General features: G+C 40.0%; 2 protein-coding genes across 2 annotated transcripts; both read left to right on the forward strand.

The window, feature by feature from the left end:
• The first annotated feature begins 1,996 nt into the window (after positions 1–1,996).
• Positions 1,997–10,220, forward strand: mtnr1c (melatonin receptor 1C). Its single transcript, XM_064977155.1, is given in 3 exon segments — positions 1,997–2,086; positions 9,349–9,703; positions 9,706–10,220. Coding segments are annotated over 2 exon segments (732 nt in total). The 5' UTR covers positions 1,997–2,086; positions 9,349–9,429; the 3' UTR covers positions 10,164–10,220.
• A 3,440-nt stretch (positions 10,221–13,660) lies between these two features.
• vma21 (vacuolar ATPase assembly factor VMA21) lies at positions 13,661–15,730 on the forward strand. The gene is made up of 3 exons (XM_064977969.1): positions 13,661–13,845; positions 14,333–14,442; positions 14,655–15,730. The coding sequence occupies exons 1-3, from the start codon at positions 13,679–13,681 to the stop codon at positions 14,798–14,800; spliced, it is 423 nt and encodes a 140-aa protein (XP_064834041.1). The 5' UTR covers positions 13,661–13,678; the 3' UTR covers positions 14,801–15,730.
• Positions 15,731–16,724: the final 994 nt, after the last annotated feature.

Below are 16,724 nucleotides of genomic sequence, written 5' to 3' on the forward strand. Positions count from 1 at the left end.
AATAATAATTATATATACAAACATAAAGTAAATAAGTCATAAAGAATAAAATAATAATAATGAGACATTGGATCACATGGTCACCTGCCGTAAACTACATGTTATACATTACGTGTGAAACATTGTGAGGATTATATAGAGATTCAATCAATGTGATATGAGGGGAGATTCTCCATATAGTCAAAAGGTTGCCAAATTCTGTCAAATGTCTCAAACTTATTCCTCAAGCAGTAAGTGATTTTCTCCAGTGGGATACAACTATTAACTTCCGATAGCCACATTGCAACTGGCAGGGGGAATCCGATTTCCATTTCAAGGCAATACATTTCTTGGCAATCGCTAGCAATATTTCTGTTAGCTTTATAGTATGGCTTTGCCTAAGATTGGAGTTAGAAAAGTTACCCAGTAGACAGACCTCCGGGTCTAAAGGGAATGCAACCCCGTGAAATGAGGATATGGTATCGCATACCCCCTGCCAGAAACCGTGTAGATTTGAACACTGACAAGTGGAATGGAGCAATGTTCCTTCATCTGAGCCACATCAAAACATAGGGAGGAGATATCAGGGTTGAATGAACTTCTGCAGTCTAGATGGGGTGATATAGAGCTGATGGAGGAAATTAAACTGGATCAGTCTGTATCTGGAGTTCAATGTGGATGTAACACCATCCCTGCATAGGTCACTCCATAGATCCTCATCAAGATCAATACCCAGATCTTTTTCCCATCTAAGTCAGGGTTTATCTAGCCCAGGCAGTGTTAGTCCTGACATAAGAGCATCGTATACACGGGAAATGGTCTTGAACAGTGGTTGGTCTGCGTGGCAGAGTTGTTCAATAGGTGACATCTTAGGTAGGTTCCATTGTCCCTTGAGAGCCACCCTAATAAAGTTTTGCAGTTGTAGGTAGCTAAAGAAGTCCCTGTTAGGCAAGTGTTATTTCTGTTTCAGCTGACCAAAAGACATAAGAACTCCCTCCTCATAACAATGTTCCAGAAGAGTGTTACCCTTATCAGACCATGGTCTAAAGTTACTATTCTGGAAAAACATAGGGATCAATCTATTGTTCCATAAAGGGGTTTTAGGGGAAAGCAATCCCCCTCGTCTGAACAGCTCATGCAGTTTGCACCATGCCAGGACAGAATGTATGATTAAAGGGTTGTCCGTGATGGGTTTTATAGATTTTCTGTCCCATTTGCAAAACAATTCTGCCCCAGTGTCATCATTTACCTCAAACGTTTCGATGTTCAACCATGAGGGAGAGGGACCATTGTCAAACCTCTGAGCCAGAAACCTAGACTGTGCAGCCCAGTAATACATTCTAAAATTGGGGAGGTTTAAGCTCCCTTGACCGTAATCAAGGGTCAGTTTATCCAGGCCAACCCTAGAGGTTTTGCCATGCCAGATGAACCGTATGGTCTGCTTGTCGAGTGAGGAAAAGAATGCTACGGGAACAGGGATGGGGAGAGATTGAAACAGATATAGAAATCTGGGCAGGACATTCATTTTAATTGCATTGATTATACCCAGTAGAGTGAGAGGCAAGTCCATCCATTTACACAGGTCACCCTCCACCTTTTGCAACAAGCTGGCCAGATTGAGTTTATGAAGGTTCTTCATGTTATCATCCACCATTATGCCCAAATATGTGAAGCCCATAGGCGACCATCTAAAAGGAAACGTATGCTTGATGGTATGGTGGTCAAAGACAGACAACAGTAAGATTTCGATCTTTATCAAAATTGACCTTATATCCAGAGAAAGAACTATAACACTGTAGAAGGATCTGCAAGTGAGAGAGGGAGTGTTCTGGGTTTGTTAGAAATAAGATAAAGTCATCCACAAAGAGTGATAACTTATGGGTATGGAGGCCCACCTCAAAGCTATGTATGTCAGGGCACTAGATTAACAATTTTCTCCCTCTTCCAAAATGAGGGAGAAGAAGTTTATTTTATTTATTTATTTTTTGCTTTCAGTTTCACTTACTTAGCTAGCAAATGCAGCTAGCTAGTTTAGCCTACTCAAACACCCTGCTCAAATAGAGGGATGCTACGTTAGCTAGCTGGCTATGACTATCCAACACAACAGGTAAGCTTTAGTTTTTACTCATTTATTGCCACCGGGGCCTGCCGGTGTTAGAGCTAAACTGCTTAATGACTGTACACTGTAACGTTACTGCATGATTCTAGTGAGTTTACTAATGAGTTAGTTATATGTATGTTGACTATGACGTTACTTTAGCTAATATGGTGACAAACGATGAAAGGCTGTGTGTAGTGTTTATGATATGGTTTGGCTTGGAAATGTTTTTTCGCCAGCTCACATACAGCTGATGTGTTGTGCATTGAAGTCCACAAGTGAAGGGACAAGGTGAGAGGAGAAGAGAAGGAATGCAATATGTCTGCAATAAAAGTCAACTTTGTTTACGCGTGATCAGGGTGTATTCATTCTGCCGATTCTGTTGAAAAGCGTTTCTTAAACGGAAGTAAACGGAACAAAGCAGGAATAAACATACCTGAATTTGTTCAATAGAAACTCTTGTTTGCAACTATTTAATGTGTCACTGTCTGTCCATGTTTCACTGTCTTTCACCTCAAATGTTTCTCTCGAACTGTGTGCACCTACTTTGTAAACTTTCATTCATAGGCTAGGTTGTAGCAACCTCATTATGGGTATATGGAACATTTTTGTATCATGTAGTAGCCTAAACCTCTCGCTGTTTCATTGAACTGGGTGAATGGAATATGAATGAGTCATCCAATATCATCCAATATGCTGTAATAGAAAAATAAATTGTCCTCCATCTTAAACGTCACTGACCTCCACTGGATGAATCACGCTTCACCATCTGGCAGTCCGATGGACAAATCTGGGTTTAGCGGATGCCAGGAGAACGCTACCTGCCCAAATGCACATTGCCAACTGTAAAATTTGTTTGAGAAGGAATAACGGTCCGGGGCTGTTTTTCATGATTATGTGCTTCTAACTTTGTAGCAACAGTTTGGGGAAGGCCCTTTCCTGTTTAAGCATGACAATGCCCCTGTGCACAAAGCGAGGTCCCTACAGAAATGGTTTGTCTGTACGGACCTCAACCCATCGATCATCTTTGGAATGAATTGGAACGGCGACTGCGAGCCAGTCTTTTAATCGCCCAACATCAGTGCCCGACCTCACTAATGCTCTTGTGGCTGAATGGAAGCAAGTCCCTGCAGCAATGTTCCATCATATAGTGGAAAGCCTTCACAGAAGAGTGGAGGCTGTTATAGCATCAAAGGGGGGACCAACTCCATATTAATTCCCATGATGTTCAACGCGCAGATGTCCATATACTTTTGGTCATGTAGTGTATCTTGAATTTTATGTGGCTATCCCTGGACCAGGGCATCCTATCAAAAGTTTAATCTGCCTTTTCCAGATTTGGCCAGTTTCTCCAGCTTGTTGGCCCCTATACTATACATGCACTACCGCCCATCATGTTCCCACTCCCAGTGCAATGTATTCCGTGGCCCCATAAAATAAGTTAGGCACGGTAGCCTAGTGGTTAGAGAGTTGTACTAGTAACCGGAAGGTTGCAAGTTCAAACCCCTGAGCTGACAAGGTACAAATCTGTTGTTCTGCCCATGAACAGGCAGTTAACCCACTGTTCCTAGGCTTTCATTGAAAATCAGTATTTGTTCTTCCCTAGTTAAATAAAGGTTTTTTTAAAATGTAAAGTTCCAGAACACAGCAGCGGACCAAGCTGTACTTCGGTTGGCCCCTTCAGAATGAGTCCCCATTATCACTTAACATCTCAATGGATTCCTGCCTTTGAGAATGTTCATTTTAGCATTTGATCTATTTCATATTGTTTATCATGTCATCACTATCTGCAGCCTGGATAGAGAACTCATTCTTTGTTTGCTTAGTATCTCACATTTTCAAGATGGATGTGATAGATGTTGCCACTACTAATGTTCGTATGCGATTAAAACAAATTTATATGCTGCAACTTAGCATCAATAAGATAATTGTATTGCATGACGATGGAAGACTGTATTTGCCCATACATTTTATCATAAGATACCCTCTTGAGTGAAGATTATATAAGAATATTTGGATCCAGTATCACTCCAGGCTTGTCAATGAGAAGTCAGATTTATTAACATGACATGTTATGTTTATTTCCCTGTGACTGGGATACAGCTTCAATGAAAAATATATAGACATTATGTGAGTTCAAGGCTGTAGTAATCCATCTGTCTATTATTCTACAAACAAGCTACTGAACAGCTGTGCAGAACCTAAACAAGTCAGTTTGAGATTTAAAAATAAATCAAATGTAAGGTGCATTTTTGCATGTTAAATCATTCATAATGAATGCACAAGCTAGTGTTTCTCACTTCATGTGAATAAATACCAGGATTTTGCCTTTGGTTTAACTTTAGGAGGATCATTTCCTCAGAGTCCAGACAATTCCATAATTGAGGTGTGTTTCTCTGGCTTGGTTTTGGTCATCAGAGGCAGATATACTGTACACAGACTCTACTCCTGTCAGGAGTAATCAAGCTCCATAAATCAAATGGTGACATATTGAGTCCACAGCAGAACATTATTTGCTGATGTTTCTCAGACACTTGAAGTGGCCATTTTAGCATTTAAATCTTGGTGGGGCAAAAAAATAAATGTGTGATGCATGCCAGCATATACACAACACTAAACAATACATTAATTGCACTATACCACTGTTACACCTGGCTATCAGCGGAGCTTTGTTTAGCAGCGAAACAGTTCATTCAGCCTCATTTACTGCATTTAAAAAATATATGGCTGTCTTGCTTAAACCAATGTGGTTTCTACTGACAATTGAGATGTACAAACTATGGCATAAGGGGACAACAAGCGGATAAGAGGCAATCTGTAATTTTGATTAATAAATGTATGAGCGACCTAGGACAGATGTAGTCAATATAACTATTTGTTCAGCACTTTTGAAATGTACAGCGACAGAATTCAGGACTTGGGCCATTCTTACAGTGTTCTCCCTGTACACCAAGTCAGAACCGTAGGATAAAAAGGGGGCATATAAGCAAACAATAAAAGCTCTTACAATATTCAATGACATTTCTCTAAAACAGGCTATAGGCTACATGTGCACCACCAAGTCAGAGCAGTAGGCTAAGTTATGAGGGTGAGGCACATGGGCTACTAACAGCTGACTACAGAACATACACTTAGTATTACTTTCTTAGCTACAGTATACATACCTCCCTGGTATATTACATAATTTGTACAGCAGCATACAAAACATTGTTGGACTCACCTTGTCGTGCTGTGGTCATTTGAACAGAAAGGTGGTGCGGCGGTCCTTTGTGGGCAAATTTTGTCATTAAAGTCCAGTCTCTGGATTTATGGTGCTTTCAAGACAACTGGGAACGGAAAAAAAAATTCAATCATAATGACGTCAGTCATCTTCAGGTTGTAGCTCTAGAAAGAGGCCTGAGTTCCCGATTTACCCGATTGGATGAAAGTTCAAAACGTAATTTCCCAGCCGTAGCTCGTTTTTCCAGAGTTCCCAGTTGTCTTGAACTTACTAGTCAGATCTTGCAATTTCGAGTTAACAGTTGTTTTGAGCACGGCACAAATCATGCTTCATTGACAGCATGGCCAATGTTGAATGTTTATAATTTAAACTAGGAAAACAGATCTTTAATCTTAGACTTGGGACCACAGACACTCCACTGAATAGCTAATGATTGCTTTGCAATGAATGAAGTTAGCCACTGATTCCTTCCAGACCACTCATTGTTGAATTTGCGATTTCCAACTTGTTTTTGTAATGTTTATGTCCAATAGCCGATGAGCACCAATACTCTTTATCTATAATTACCATTTTCATTTGACAAGGATTAAAAAGGGTTTCCCAATAGATTGTCGACTTGATTCATGATGACTGCTAGCTAAGATTTTGAAAGTATGATGTTGACATGATCAATCCAATCAAAGCTAACTGTAGATATAATGTGATTTGATGTCATTTTATCTGTGGCCAATGACCTAGAGCCTTGGATGGGTACTTCTAATTGCAGCACAAAAGGGGCTTGAATTTTCAAGCTCTACCCTTAGACTTGGTGGTGATGCAGTGTCCCCATGAGTGGCAGAATACTGAGACAAATCATGGCGCAATGTTCCGTATTTTCTACTGGCTTGTCCCACCACCACAGAAAGCACTGAGCTAGGATGAAACACCTGCATTTTGGATCTGCCTTACTGATTGCAAACTGATATGTGACACACATTAATGACAAAATAAAATGCAAAACAGTCAAGGCCCCTCAGAAAAAAGTGATTTTATTGAATTTTGTTGCTAAAAATTCCCAAAGGCTGGAGCATCGGCTTTCTTGTCCTTCTCCAACTTCTCTTCCATCGCACTCACTTCATAGCCTCTTGCTTTAGCTACTGTCATGGAGTTCAGTAAATATTGTTATAAAGAAACTGATAAAACACACAGGTACAAAATCAAGGTGACTTACAAAGATATAGAGCAAGAGAGGGAGTGCGGTGATGTCCACAATGAAAGAATCATTGTGGAATCTGAAAAGACACATATCCGGAAAGCAAGATGGTGTACTTCATGCATGCATATGCTATAAGTAAGGAATTAGGTGGGTAGCTAATTAAGTGTCATTGTAGCAAAGTATTTGTAAACAAAAAATCACATCTCTTAAAGGTTTCCTACATTTTTGTTCTATTATTTATAGGTCATACTTGATTTTGGCCCAATAGGCCTGGCATATTTCAACTTTCAAGGAGCTTTTTTTTGTTGATTGGGTTATTTAAAAACATTAGACTTACCTATAGAGGAAAAAAATACTCTGAATCCCTGCCCATCCTGGCAAGAGTGGCCAAAAGGGTGTTTAGTATCCCCAGTGGCTCTGCAACCATGGAGAGGATATTCTCTCTCAAGGTACCATCGCATGAGCCTGAAGCCACAGACTCTGGCCAAACTGGTGTTTCAAAAAAATGTATTCAAGGGCACTGAGCCTAATAAGGCATTTTTCATTTATTGTGTATTTATTTCTAAGTAAGTCACAGCCTATACGCGCAATTTATAGACTAATGATTTAATACAACTAAATGTTTAAATGCTGAGCGAGTAATGTCCCTGACTGCCTACCAGCCTAGTGTGTCGCACTCACAAATGCTTCACATTGTATTTCTTTGTAGGTTATCGCCTTGAAATAATATAGCCTAAATATTTCATTTATGTTCCTTCTCAGGCTCCCTGTCAAGTTCCTGACCTATTTTAAAGTGTTTATATGCTGTTTAATATGGCAAGTAGCCTATTTGAAATGATGAGTGCTTCTTACATTAATATTTTCATGTTTATTAAAATACTTTCATTCAAGCATATGGTTTGGTGTCAATACTTCAAACCCAAATGGTAGCTCCAGGTAGTCACAAAAATAGATGGGTGTTGGTTCAATTGTGATTTTAATGAATGGAGCGAATTTGGAGCAGTAGTTATTCTGTGAGCGTGGAGCGGTTTTTAGCGGAGAAGAAAGGACATGGATGTGAGCAGCTCCACCACTCACACTGCTCACATACTCTGGACCGTGTGTCTCTGGATAGTATGCAGGAACTGGCTGGCCGTGAGATTAGTATGCACTGAAACACTCAGACCGACACTACATGACCAAAAGTATGTGGACACTATCAAACATCTCATTCCAAAATCATGGGCATTAATATGTAGTTGGTCCCCCCCTTTGCTGCTACAACAGCCTCCACTCTTCTGGGAAGGCTTTCCACTAGATGTTGGAACATTGCTGCGGGGACTTGCTTCCATTCAGCCACAAGCATTAGTGTGGTCGGGAACTGATGTCAGGTGATTAGACCTGGCTCGCAGTCGGCAATCCAATTCATCCCAAAGGTGTTCGTTAGGGTCAGGGCTCTGTGCAGGTCAGTCAAGTTCTTCCCCACCGATCTCAACAAACCATTTCTGTATGGACCTCACTTTGTGCACAGGGGAATTGTAATGCTGAAACAAGAAAGGGCCTTCCCCAAACCGTTGCCACGAAGTTGGAAGCACAGAATTGTCTAGAATGTCATTGTATGCTGTAGCGTTAAGATTTCCCTTCACTGGAACTAAGGGACCTAGCCAGACCCTTTGAAAAACAACCCCAGACCATTATTCCTCCTCCACCAAACGTTACAGTTGGCAATATGATTTGGGGCAAGTAACATTCTCTTGCCATCCGCCTAACCCAGATTCGTCCATCGGACTACCAGATGGCGAAGCATGATTTATCACGCCAGAGTCCAATGGCAGCGAGCTTTACATCACTTCAGCCAATGCTTGGCATTGCACATGGTGATCTGAGGCTTGTGTGTGGCTGTCATGGAAACCTATTTCATGATGCCCCCGACGAACAGTTATTGCGCTAAAGTTGCTTCCAGAGGCAGTTTGGAACTCTGTAGTGAGTGTTGCAACCAAGGACAGACGATTTTTACGAGCTACGCGCTTCAACACTTGGAGGTCCTGTTCTGTGAGATTGTGTGGCCTACCACTTTGCGGCTGAGCCATTGTTGCTCATAGACATTTCCCCTTCAGAGTAACAGGATTTACAGTTGACCAAGGCAGCATCAGGAGGGCAGAATTTTTTAAATACATTTTTTTAAACTCTGTTTATTAAGTTACACACACACACACACACAGACAAGACAACACAAAGCAATATAAATAATATACTCAACTAGAAAAGAATAAAAAAATAAACGTTAAAGGGCAATCTATAGTACAGGGACAGAGCAAACACCTCACCATTGTTCCTGTAAACAGTTAAGGGATGAGGGTGGAGAAATGCAACCACTCACAGACAGTCATGGCCACAGACCGACCATCCACTGGACCAAAAATAAAGTTTACAATGCTTTAAAATAAAAAAAATTAGAATGAATATTCATGTAGGCGTGAAGAAAATGTAAAAATAACTGAAAAACAAGCTCACTGTCACGCCCTGGCCTTAGTATTCTGTGTTTTCTTTATATTTGTGGTTAGGCCAGGGTGTGACATGGGTGATTATGTGTTTCACTTGTTTTGGTGGTTTTGTAGATTGATGGGGTTGTGTTCAGTGGAGTATTATAGGGAAGTCTATGGTTGCCTAGAGTGGTTCTCAATCAGAGGCAGGTGTTTATCGTTGTCTCTGATTGGGAACCATATTTAGGCAGCCATATTCATTGGGTATTTTGTGGGTGATTGTCCCGGTTTTGGTTTTTCCACGGTTTCTTATTTTGTATACAATTATTGTTCATGGTATTTATTAAAGATGTTCAACCACAACCACGCTGCATTTTGGTCCTCTCTTTCCCAGGAAGAAAACCGTAACACTCACACTTCAGTCTCTGCCCGGGCAAGATGAACAAGGCATCTGTGGGTCATAATCAATAAGCACATGGACCTTAATGCCCCCCCCCCCCCCCAGCCCAGCCAGCAGGAGGTCATGGGCCTCAGGGTCATTGGCTCCATCTTCAACATCATGGTCATTGCCATCAACCACTACTGCTACATTTGCCACAGCCTGCACTACAACCGCCTGTTCAGCACCAGGAACACCTGCTGCTACCTGGGCATCACCTGGCTGCTCACTGCCATGGTCACGGTGCACAACGTCTTTGTGGGCTCACTGCAGTACGACCCATGCATCTACTCCTGCACCTTCGCCCAGACTGCAGCTCCTACTACACCATCTCTGTGGTGCTCATCCACTTCCTGGTGCCCCTCTCGGTGGTCTGTTATTGCTACCTGAGGATCTGGGTGTTAGTCATCCAGGTGAAACAAAGGGTGAAACCAAATGACGAGCAGAAACTAAAGCCCAGCGACCTTCACAACTTCTTGACTATGTTTGTCGTGTTCCTATTGTTTGCTGTGTGCTGGGGACCACTCATCTTTATTGGCCTGGCAGTGGCCACTGACCCGGAAGGGTGTCTCAATGCTGTCATCTACGGGCTACTCAATCAGAACTTTCGTAAGGAATACCAGCGCATCTTCCTGTGGCTGTGCACCGCTCTAACAGTTTTTGTGGAAGGCTCCAGGTGTGGGACTGAGGGATTTATAAGAACAACAAGTAAACAGTCACATGTAGTGTCAAACAGCAATCAGGCCGAGGGTGAACCTGTAGGTGAATAGCAAATGACTGTTCACTTACTCCTTTAAAATACTATGAAATGGAGCAAGAAAAATGTATTTGATCAAATTATAAATGTGTTAAATTAAACATCTAACCTGTATACAGTGGTGGGAAAAGTACCCAATTGTCATACTTGAGTAAAAGTATAAATATATAGATATGTTTTAATAGAAAGTTACTTGGGTAAAAGTGAAAGTCACCCAGTAAAATACTACTTGAGTAAAAGTTTAAAAAAAGAAGTATTTGGTTCTAAATATACTTAAGTATCAAAAGTAAATGTAATTTCTAAAATATACTTAAGTAGAAATGTCAAATTCCTTATATTAAGCAAAGCAGATTTTATTGATTTTAAAATTTACAGATAGCCAGAGGTACACTCCAAAACTCAGACATAATTTACATACGATTCATTTGTGTTTAGTGAGTCTGCCAGATCAGAGGGAGTAGGGATGTCCACGTGTTCTCTTGATAAGTGCGTAAATTGGACCATGTTCCTGTCCTGCTAAACATTCAACATGCACAGAGTACTTTTTTTGGCACTGAAAATGGCCCCCAAAAGGTTATTCCCTTTTTTGGGGTTCATCGAGGAACCTCCTTAGTTAGTGTTTTTTTTGTTGCAGGAACCAAACTGCCTAACTGAAACATTTCGATTTGAAAGGACAGCAGGCACTTAACTAAACATTTTTAAAGATCTCCTCAATGTAAGGTAAGGTTTGTCCCTTGTATGATCTTAATTTATATTTTATTACACAGTACCATGTATCTTTTCATATTTGTGCAATTCTTTCTAAAACAGGAAATGTACACAATTCAATGGATATCAATCAACAAAGATATAAGAATATGTACTGTAGGCTATAAGAATATGTTGAAGGCCAGCTGCATTGGGTGCAAATGACTGAACTGCTCACTTTCTGTCTGTCGACAGGTATACAGATGGAGGCATACAGGGGTATGTCAATTGGTATTGGTATGTTATGCTGATCACATTTACCATCCTCCCTTCAGCTATAAAACTGAAGAAAAAAATATCTGCACCATGGCAAAATGAGTAGAATTGCAGCAAGCTAGCATTATTCCTCCCCAAAATGTAGGTAGGGGACCCTGGGTCCCAGATTTGGAAGTCCGGGCCTGCCTTTGGATGGTATGTCCCTTCAATAATAGTTTTTCTGTTCATTGGGTACCTGGTTGATCAATATACGTGGCTTTATGGGCTGTGTATTCACTTCACTCTCCATACTTTGGCAAAGGGCACTCGCTATAAGGATGTAAGTTGATTTATTTCAGAGATGTATTCTGCTGTCTCAGTCAGTGCAAGTCATGTACTTATTCTAATACAGTCAAACTGCATGGTGACCTGGGTGCACCTGTTTTTTTTGCCAAGGCAATTGAAAGCAACCAAACCTTATTGTAATTGCATACAGTACCTCTCTGAGTCTAAAATATATGATAAGAGCGAAATATAAATCACTTCCTATACAAGGCCAATCATATATGACGAGATTCTTGCACTGGTCAACCAACATTGGTAGAAATGCAACACATATTGATGGATTGAGGATCCTTTACCTTACTACTCAGTTAAAAAAAATATATACAGTGAAAACTGTACTGCACAATAGTGAAAAAGAATCATGGTGATTAGTGACATTACCCAAACATTTCAACAAAAGTTTTGTTCAAAACAAAATCCAAGTTTGAGGGGCATGCAAAGTGGTTGAGATGTGACTTTTTATAAATGGATGTGAAATTACAGATTGCCGTTTGATAGGAAACGAGTTATTTATATACACTAGATGACTAACAGTGGGTGCTTGTTTTGAAAAAAAAAAATATATATATATATATATATATATATGAAAACCTTTCCTTAATTAAAGTTTTTTTGTTTTAAAGTACTAATGTTACTGTCCCCACTACAACAGCAAAAATACTTAAATCCATGTAATTTTGTCCTTTGTGAAACATTTAATTGAAATACTATAGAAATCAATTCATTCTTATAGAGGACTGCCAATATGGCCGACCGGTGGCTTCAAAGCCTCTCATTGGCCAATACATAGCAAAATCAATCCAGAGTTTATACATCGTTGGGTAAAACTCTTCATACAGTCATCTGGCCTCGGGCGCCGGAGTAGGCATGTTCTCACATTCGTTTAGGAACCGGCTGCCTCCCAGGCGTGAGCCAGATGCCCATTTCAAAACCCAGTTGAAAACAAAAGTGATGTAATTAGCATGTTGAGTAATGAGTAGGATTCTGTGTTTTCACATACTTTTGATAAAAACGCTTTCTCCGCCTTCCAGTTAAAAACTAGTTTGAAAATTACAACAGATATTTAATGGAAAATCTAGGTTTCTGGACGATGCTGGCTTGTTGACAACATGACGGAGCGACGCGGATTACTGTTCGATTTGAGAAGGGCGCTCCTCCCTTACCACTTTTGTCCATTCACGTCACATGCCATAGACCGGTGCCCGGAACCCAGAATAATCGAATCCGCCCATTGGTAAAACCAGAGTAAAACAGGTTGGCCTCGTCGTCTGTTACGTTAGTTTAGTGCCGATTCTAATAGTATGTTACCCTCTAGTGGTAAGACTATGTAATTGCATTGACTCATATTTCCATTGATCAGCATGCTTTTCATGTCTTAAAATTAGTATTACTGTATACAATTTCACGAATATGTATTTCTCTGGGAGAATGGCTATGAAGTGATATTTTAAGCATCAGGTCATCATGTTTTTTTTTTACCATTATTTAATTAGGCAAGTCAGTTAATTAAGAACAAATTCTTATTTACAATGACAGCCTACCAAAAGGCCTACTGTGGGGAGGGGGACTGGTATTAAAAATAAAAATATAGAACAAAACACACATCACGACAAGAGAGACACCACAACACTACATAAAGAGAGACCTAAGACGACAACAAAGCATGGCAGCAACACATATCAACACAGCAATGGTAGCAGCACAAAACATGGTACAAACATTATTCGTCACAGACAACAGCAAAAAGGCAAGAAGGTAGAGAAAACAGTACATCACGCGAAGTAGCCACAATAAGTGAGTACATCTGTAGAGATAGTAAAAAAAATATCCTCATCAGTAACAACATTGGTGAATAAAATGCTCCTGTTAAAAACATAGACATGGTACAAAGAACACTGATTGACACTGCACAAATAAAAATATATACCATGTCATGGGCTCCCGAGTGGTGCAGTGGTCTAAGGCACTGCATCTCAGTGCTTGAGGTGTCACTACAGATCCTGGTCTGATTCCAGGCTGTATTACAACCGGATGTGATTGGGAGTCCCATAGGGTGGCGCACAATTGGCCCAGTCGTCAGGGTTAGATTTTGGCCGGGGTAGGCCGTCATTATAAATAAGAATTTGTTCTTAACTGACTTGCCTAGTTAAATACATGTTAAATAAATAAATAACGTCTGCACCATCGACTTGGTCAACTGTTTACCGTGCTCCTTTAAAATGTACACGTCATGATCATGTGATGTTACCAGGAAGTCCTTTATGTTTTCATCGCCACACTGCAAGAGCCATCGACATAGTAATCTTTTCTAGAAAATATTGCTTGTGTCATTCAGTTAAACCAAAAATGGATAACTATAATAAACAATCTTTGAACTCAATGCCAGGTCCTGTTCCAGATTTCAGAGGGTAAGTTATTACGGATAGGCAAAAGGTTGTGAAACTGGAGCCTTGCTAGCTAACGGGATGGATTGCTAGCAAGCTAGATATCTTGCTCGCCCAGCTTGTGAACTTTATGCAATACTATCTACTTGCATGTAGCTGCATAGTTACATGCAATGTTGTTAGCTACTGTACCTCACCGTGGGTATATAGTATTTGACCACCTACAAAATAATCACCAGACAAGAAATATAGCTAACTGCGCTCTCTGTCCAGGGTTAACCAACTAGCTAAATTACTCTACAGTTATACATGCACATTAATAATGGGGTTATGCATATGATGAAATTATACTTGACACAGTTAAATTTTTTGCTTATACATTTCCGTTTTGATTCCTTGTATAAGAAACAGTTTATGAATCTAACAAGTAAAGTGTTAGATTTGTGAAATGTGGTCACCAAATCATCTAAATTAAAACAAACGGTGTTTTCTTTGTTTCATTCTCTTTCAGGAACGATGGATCATTGGTGTCTGTACTGAAGACATTGCTGTTTTTCACAGTCATGATGATAACCCTGCCGATAGGATTATATTTTACATCGAAATCATATATTTTTGAAGGTAAATTTGACAGCTAAAGGTGTAGCCCACCGCTTGCCCACCAAAAATGTAATTATGCACAGCAGGAGCCACATTGTTTTTGTTTAGTGGAATATTTTATGTAAAATTTTTCTAAAGACATCCATTTCTGCAATCACGATGGCTTTTCCATGGGCCTATATTGTTTTAATATCATATACAAGAACATTTTTTTCTCTCTCTTGCTTTCTCAGCTTCTGGGTATTCCAGCAATGACAGTTATTTCTATGCTGCCATCGTAGCAGTGGTAGCTGTCCATGTGGTCTTGGCCCTCTTTGTGTATGTTGCATGGAATGAGGGCACCGGCTCACATCAGACAAGAGAAGGAAAGCAGGACTAGGAGGATCAGGCTGTGTGTGGACCAGGAGAGGGTGACCACATCACTACCACCACACACAGAGAAGACAGTGAGGCTACAGCCTAGAGCCCACTGATGCAGTGCAATAGTGGATGGTTGATGTTCAGGATTTATATGCTTGGAGAGGCACGAAAGTATGCAATGTGGTGTTCAGGCATAAGAATAGGCAGCAATTGCTCAATGAGTTTGTCCAGTTTCAGCAGTTAAAAAATTAGGGACAACTATTTTTAAGACATGGGGCCCTATTAAATCTAACCCGGGAACAGGGCTTTGGGGATGAGTCAAAATCATGTTTTTGATAGGTTTTCTTAGGGAAGGGAAGAGTATTATATTTTGGTGTATTGCCATATGCCATTAAGGTAATCAATCATCATTCAGTCATTGTTTTGAATCTAAATACTTGATAAACATCTGTAGGTATCAACCTAATATGAACACCTGTGGCTTTGCATCATCGGAGGTTAGATTGTATCAAAATAAAAAAGAATGGATAAAATAGATGGCTGATGATAAGTCTTAATGTCATGTACCACATCTACCTTCACTTCATCAGTTTTTTTTACTTTAGAAGGCATGTTTTTTTTCTCACTGATTCCTTCAAATGTGATTTGCATGTTCTAGTTTGTTGAACTCCCAAGGCTCTTTTTAACTGTCACATATGTTGTATTCTATGTTTGTTTTCACCCAATTTGATACAATTCATAATGATACGTGAAATGCCCATGAAAGTGTTTTTATTGATCATGCTTGCAGAGACCTCCACCCTGGGTCTCTTTCTGGAAGCTTGTCTCAACAAAAAAATATATTCAAACTGACACCATGAAGGTGTGCTGTCAGGGTTTGACAATTGGATGAAATTGAATAGTCATTGGGGGAAAACAAAGGGTTGTTCAATAAAGCATTCATCTCTGATTTGTGGTTCAAGAATTATAACAAAAATGTTTTCAATTCACACAGAAAGTACTTACTGGAAAAACAAGAAAGAATGAAGGTCTTGACTTAATGACAGGCAGCAAACCAAGAGTTTAAAAACATGGAAAGTAAAGACAATCATGGGAACCTTGAGAACATGTCTGGCTTCTGATGGAGGAAATATGGAAACCAAGGCCACTGATTGGCCTAGTAACTCTGTAATGCTCTGCTTAAATGCCCAATGATTTAGAAATCTAACCATTCCCTCAAAGAAAAACTATGCATCCTACAAAAAGGCAAAACGAGCATTAAACCTCAGATTTAATTCAGGCTGAATTTATGTAAAACATCAGATCAATGTAATGAACATATAATAGTCCTTGGTCGACATACTGCACTTACACGAACAACACAAACCTTTTCTGAAACCAACTTGTCACAGCAAGACTGACAGCCATGTGTTTCAGGTCAGGATTGGAGCAGTGGTGATTTTAGTGTGGTGGGGCAAACAACAACAATAAAGTTGGGATGCATGCCAGCAAAGCCACTGCACAACACAAAACAATACATTAATTGCACTATAACGCTGCCCACAAACTGTTAGGGCCTGCATAAAGCTGTCCCAGCAGCAGAGTCCCAACAGCAGTCCCAACACCTTACACTCAGAAATGAAACGGTTCCTGGAGGATCTTTTATGGGTTCTTCAAATTGAAACTGTGGGGGAACCCCTATAAGTTCTTCAAATAACCCCTTTTAATGGATACTCAAATAACCTTTTGAAGAACCTTTCAGGGTTCATTTTTAAACTACCCCCCCCCCCAACTCCCCTGTTATTATTAATTATAATAATATGAATAACAACAATAACACAATATTTTAGTTCTCAGTGTATATGATTTTAATGGCAAAGCAACATTTAAAAATCTCCATATGAGGTAGAATCCCGGCAGAGCCCCAAGTCCAATGGGTATATCCTCTGGCGTGTTGATGTTAA

Source organism: Oncorhynchus masou, chromosome 11 (genome assembly GCF_036934945.1).
Source record: "Oncorhynchus masou masou isolate Uvic2021 chromosome 11, UVic_Omas_1.1, whole genome shotgun sequence".
Lineage (NCBI taxonomy): Eukaryota > Metazoa > Chordata > Actinopteri > Salmoniformes > Salmonidae > Oncorhynchus > Oncorhynchus masou.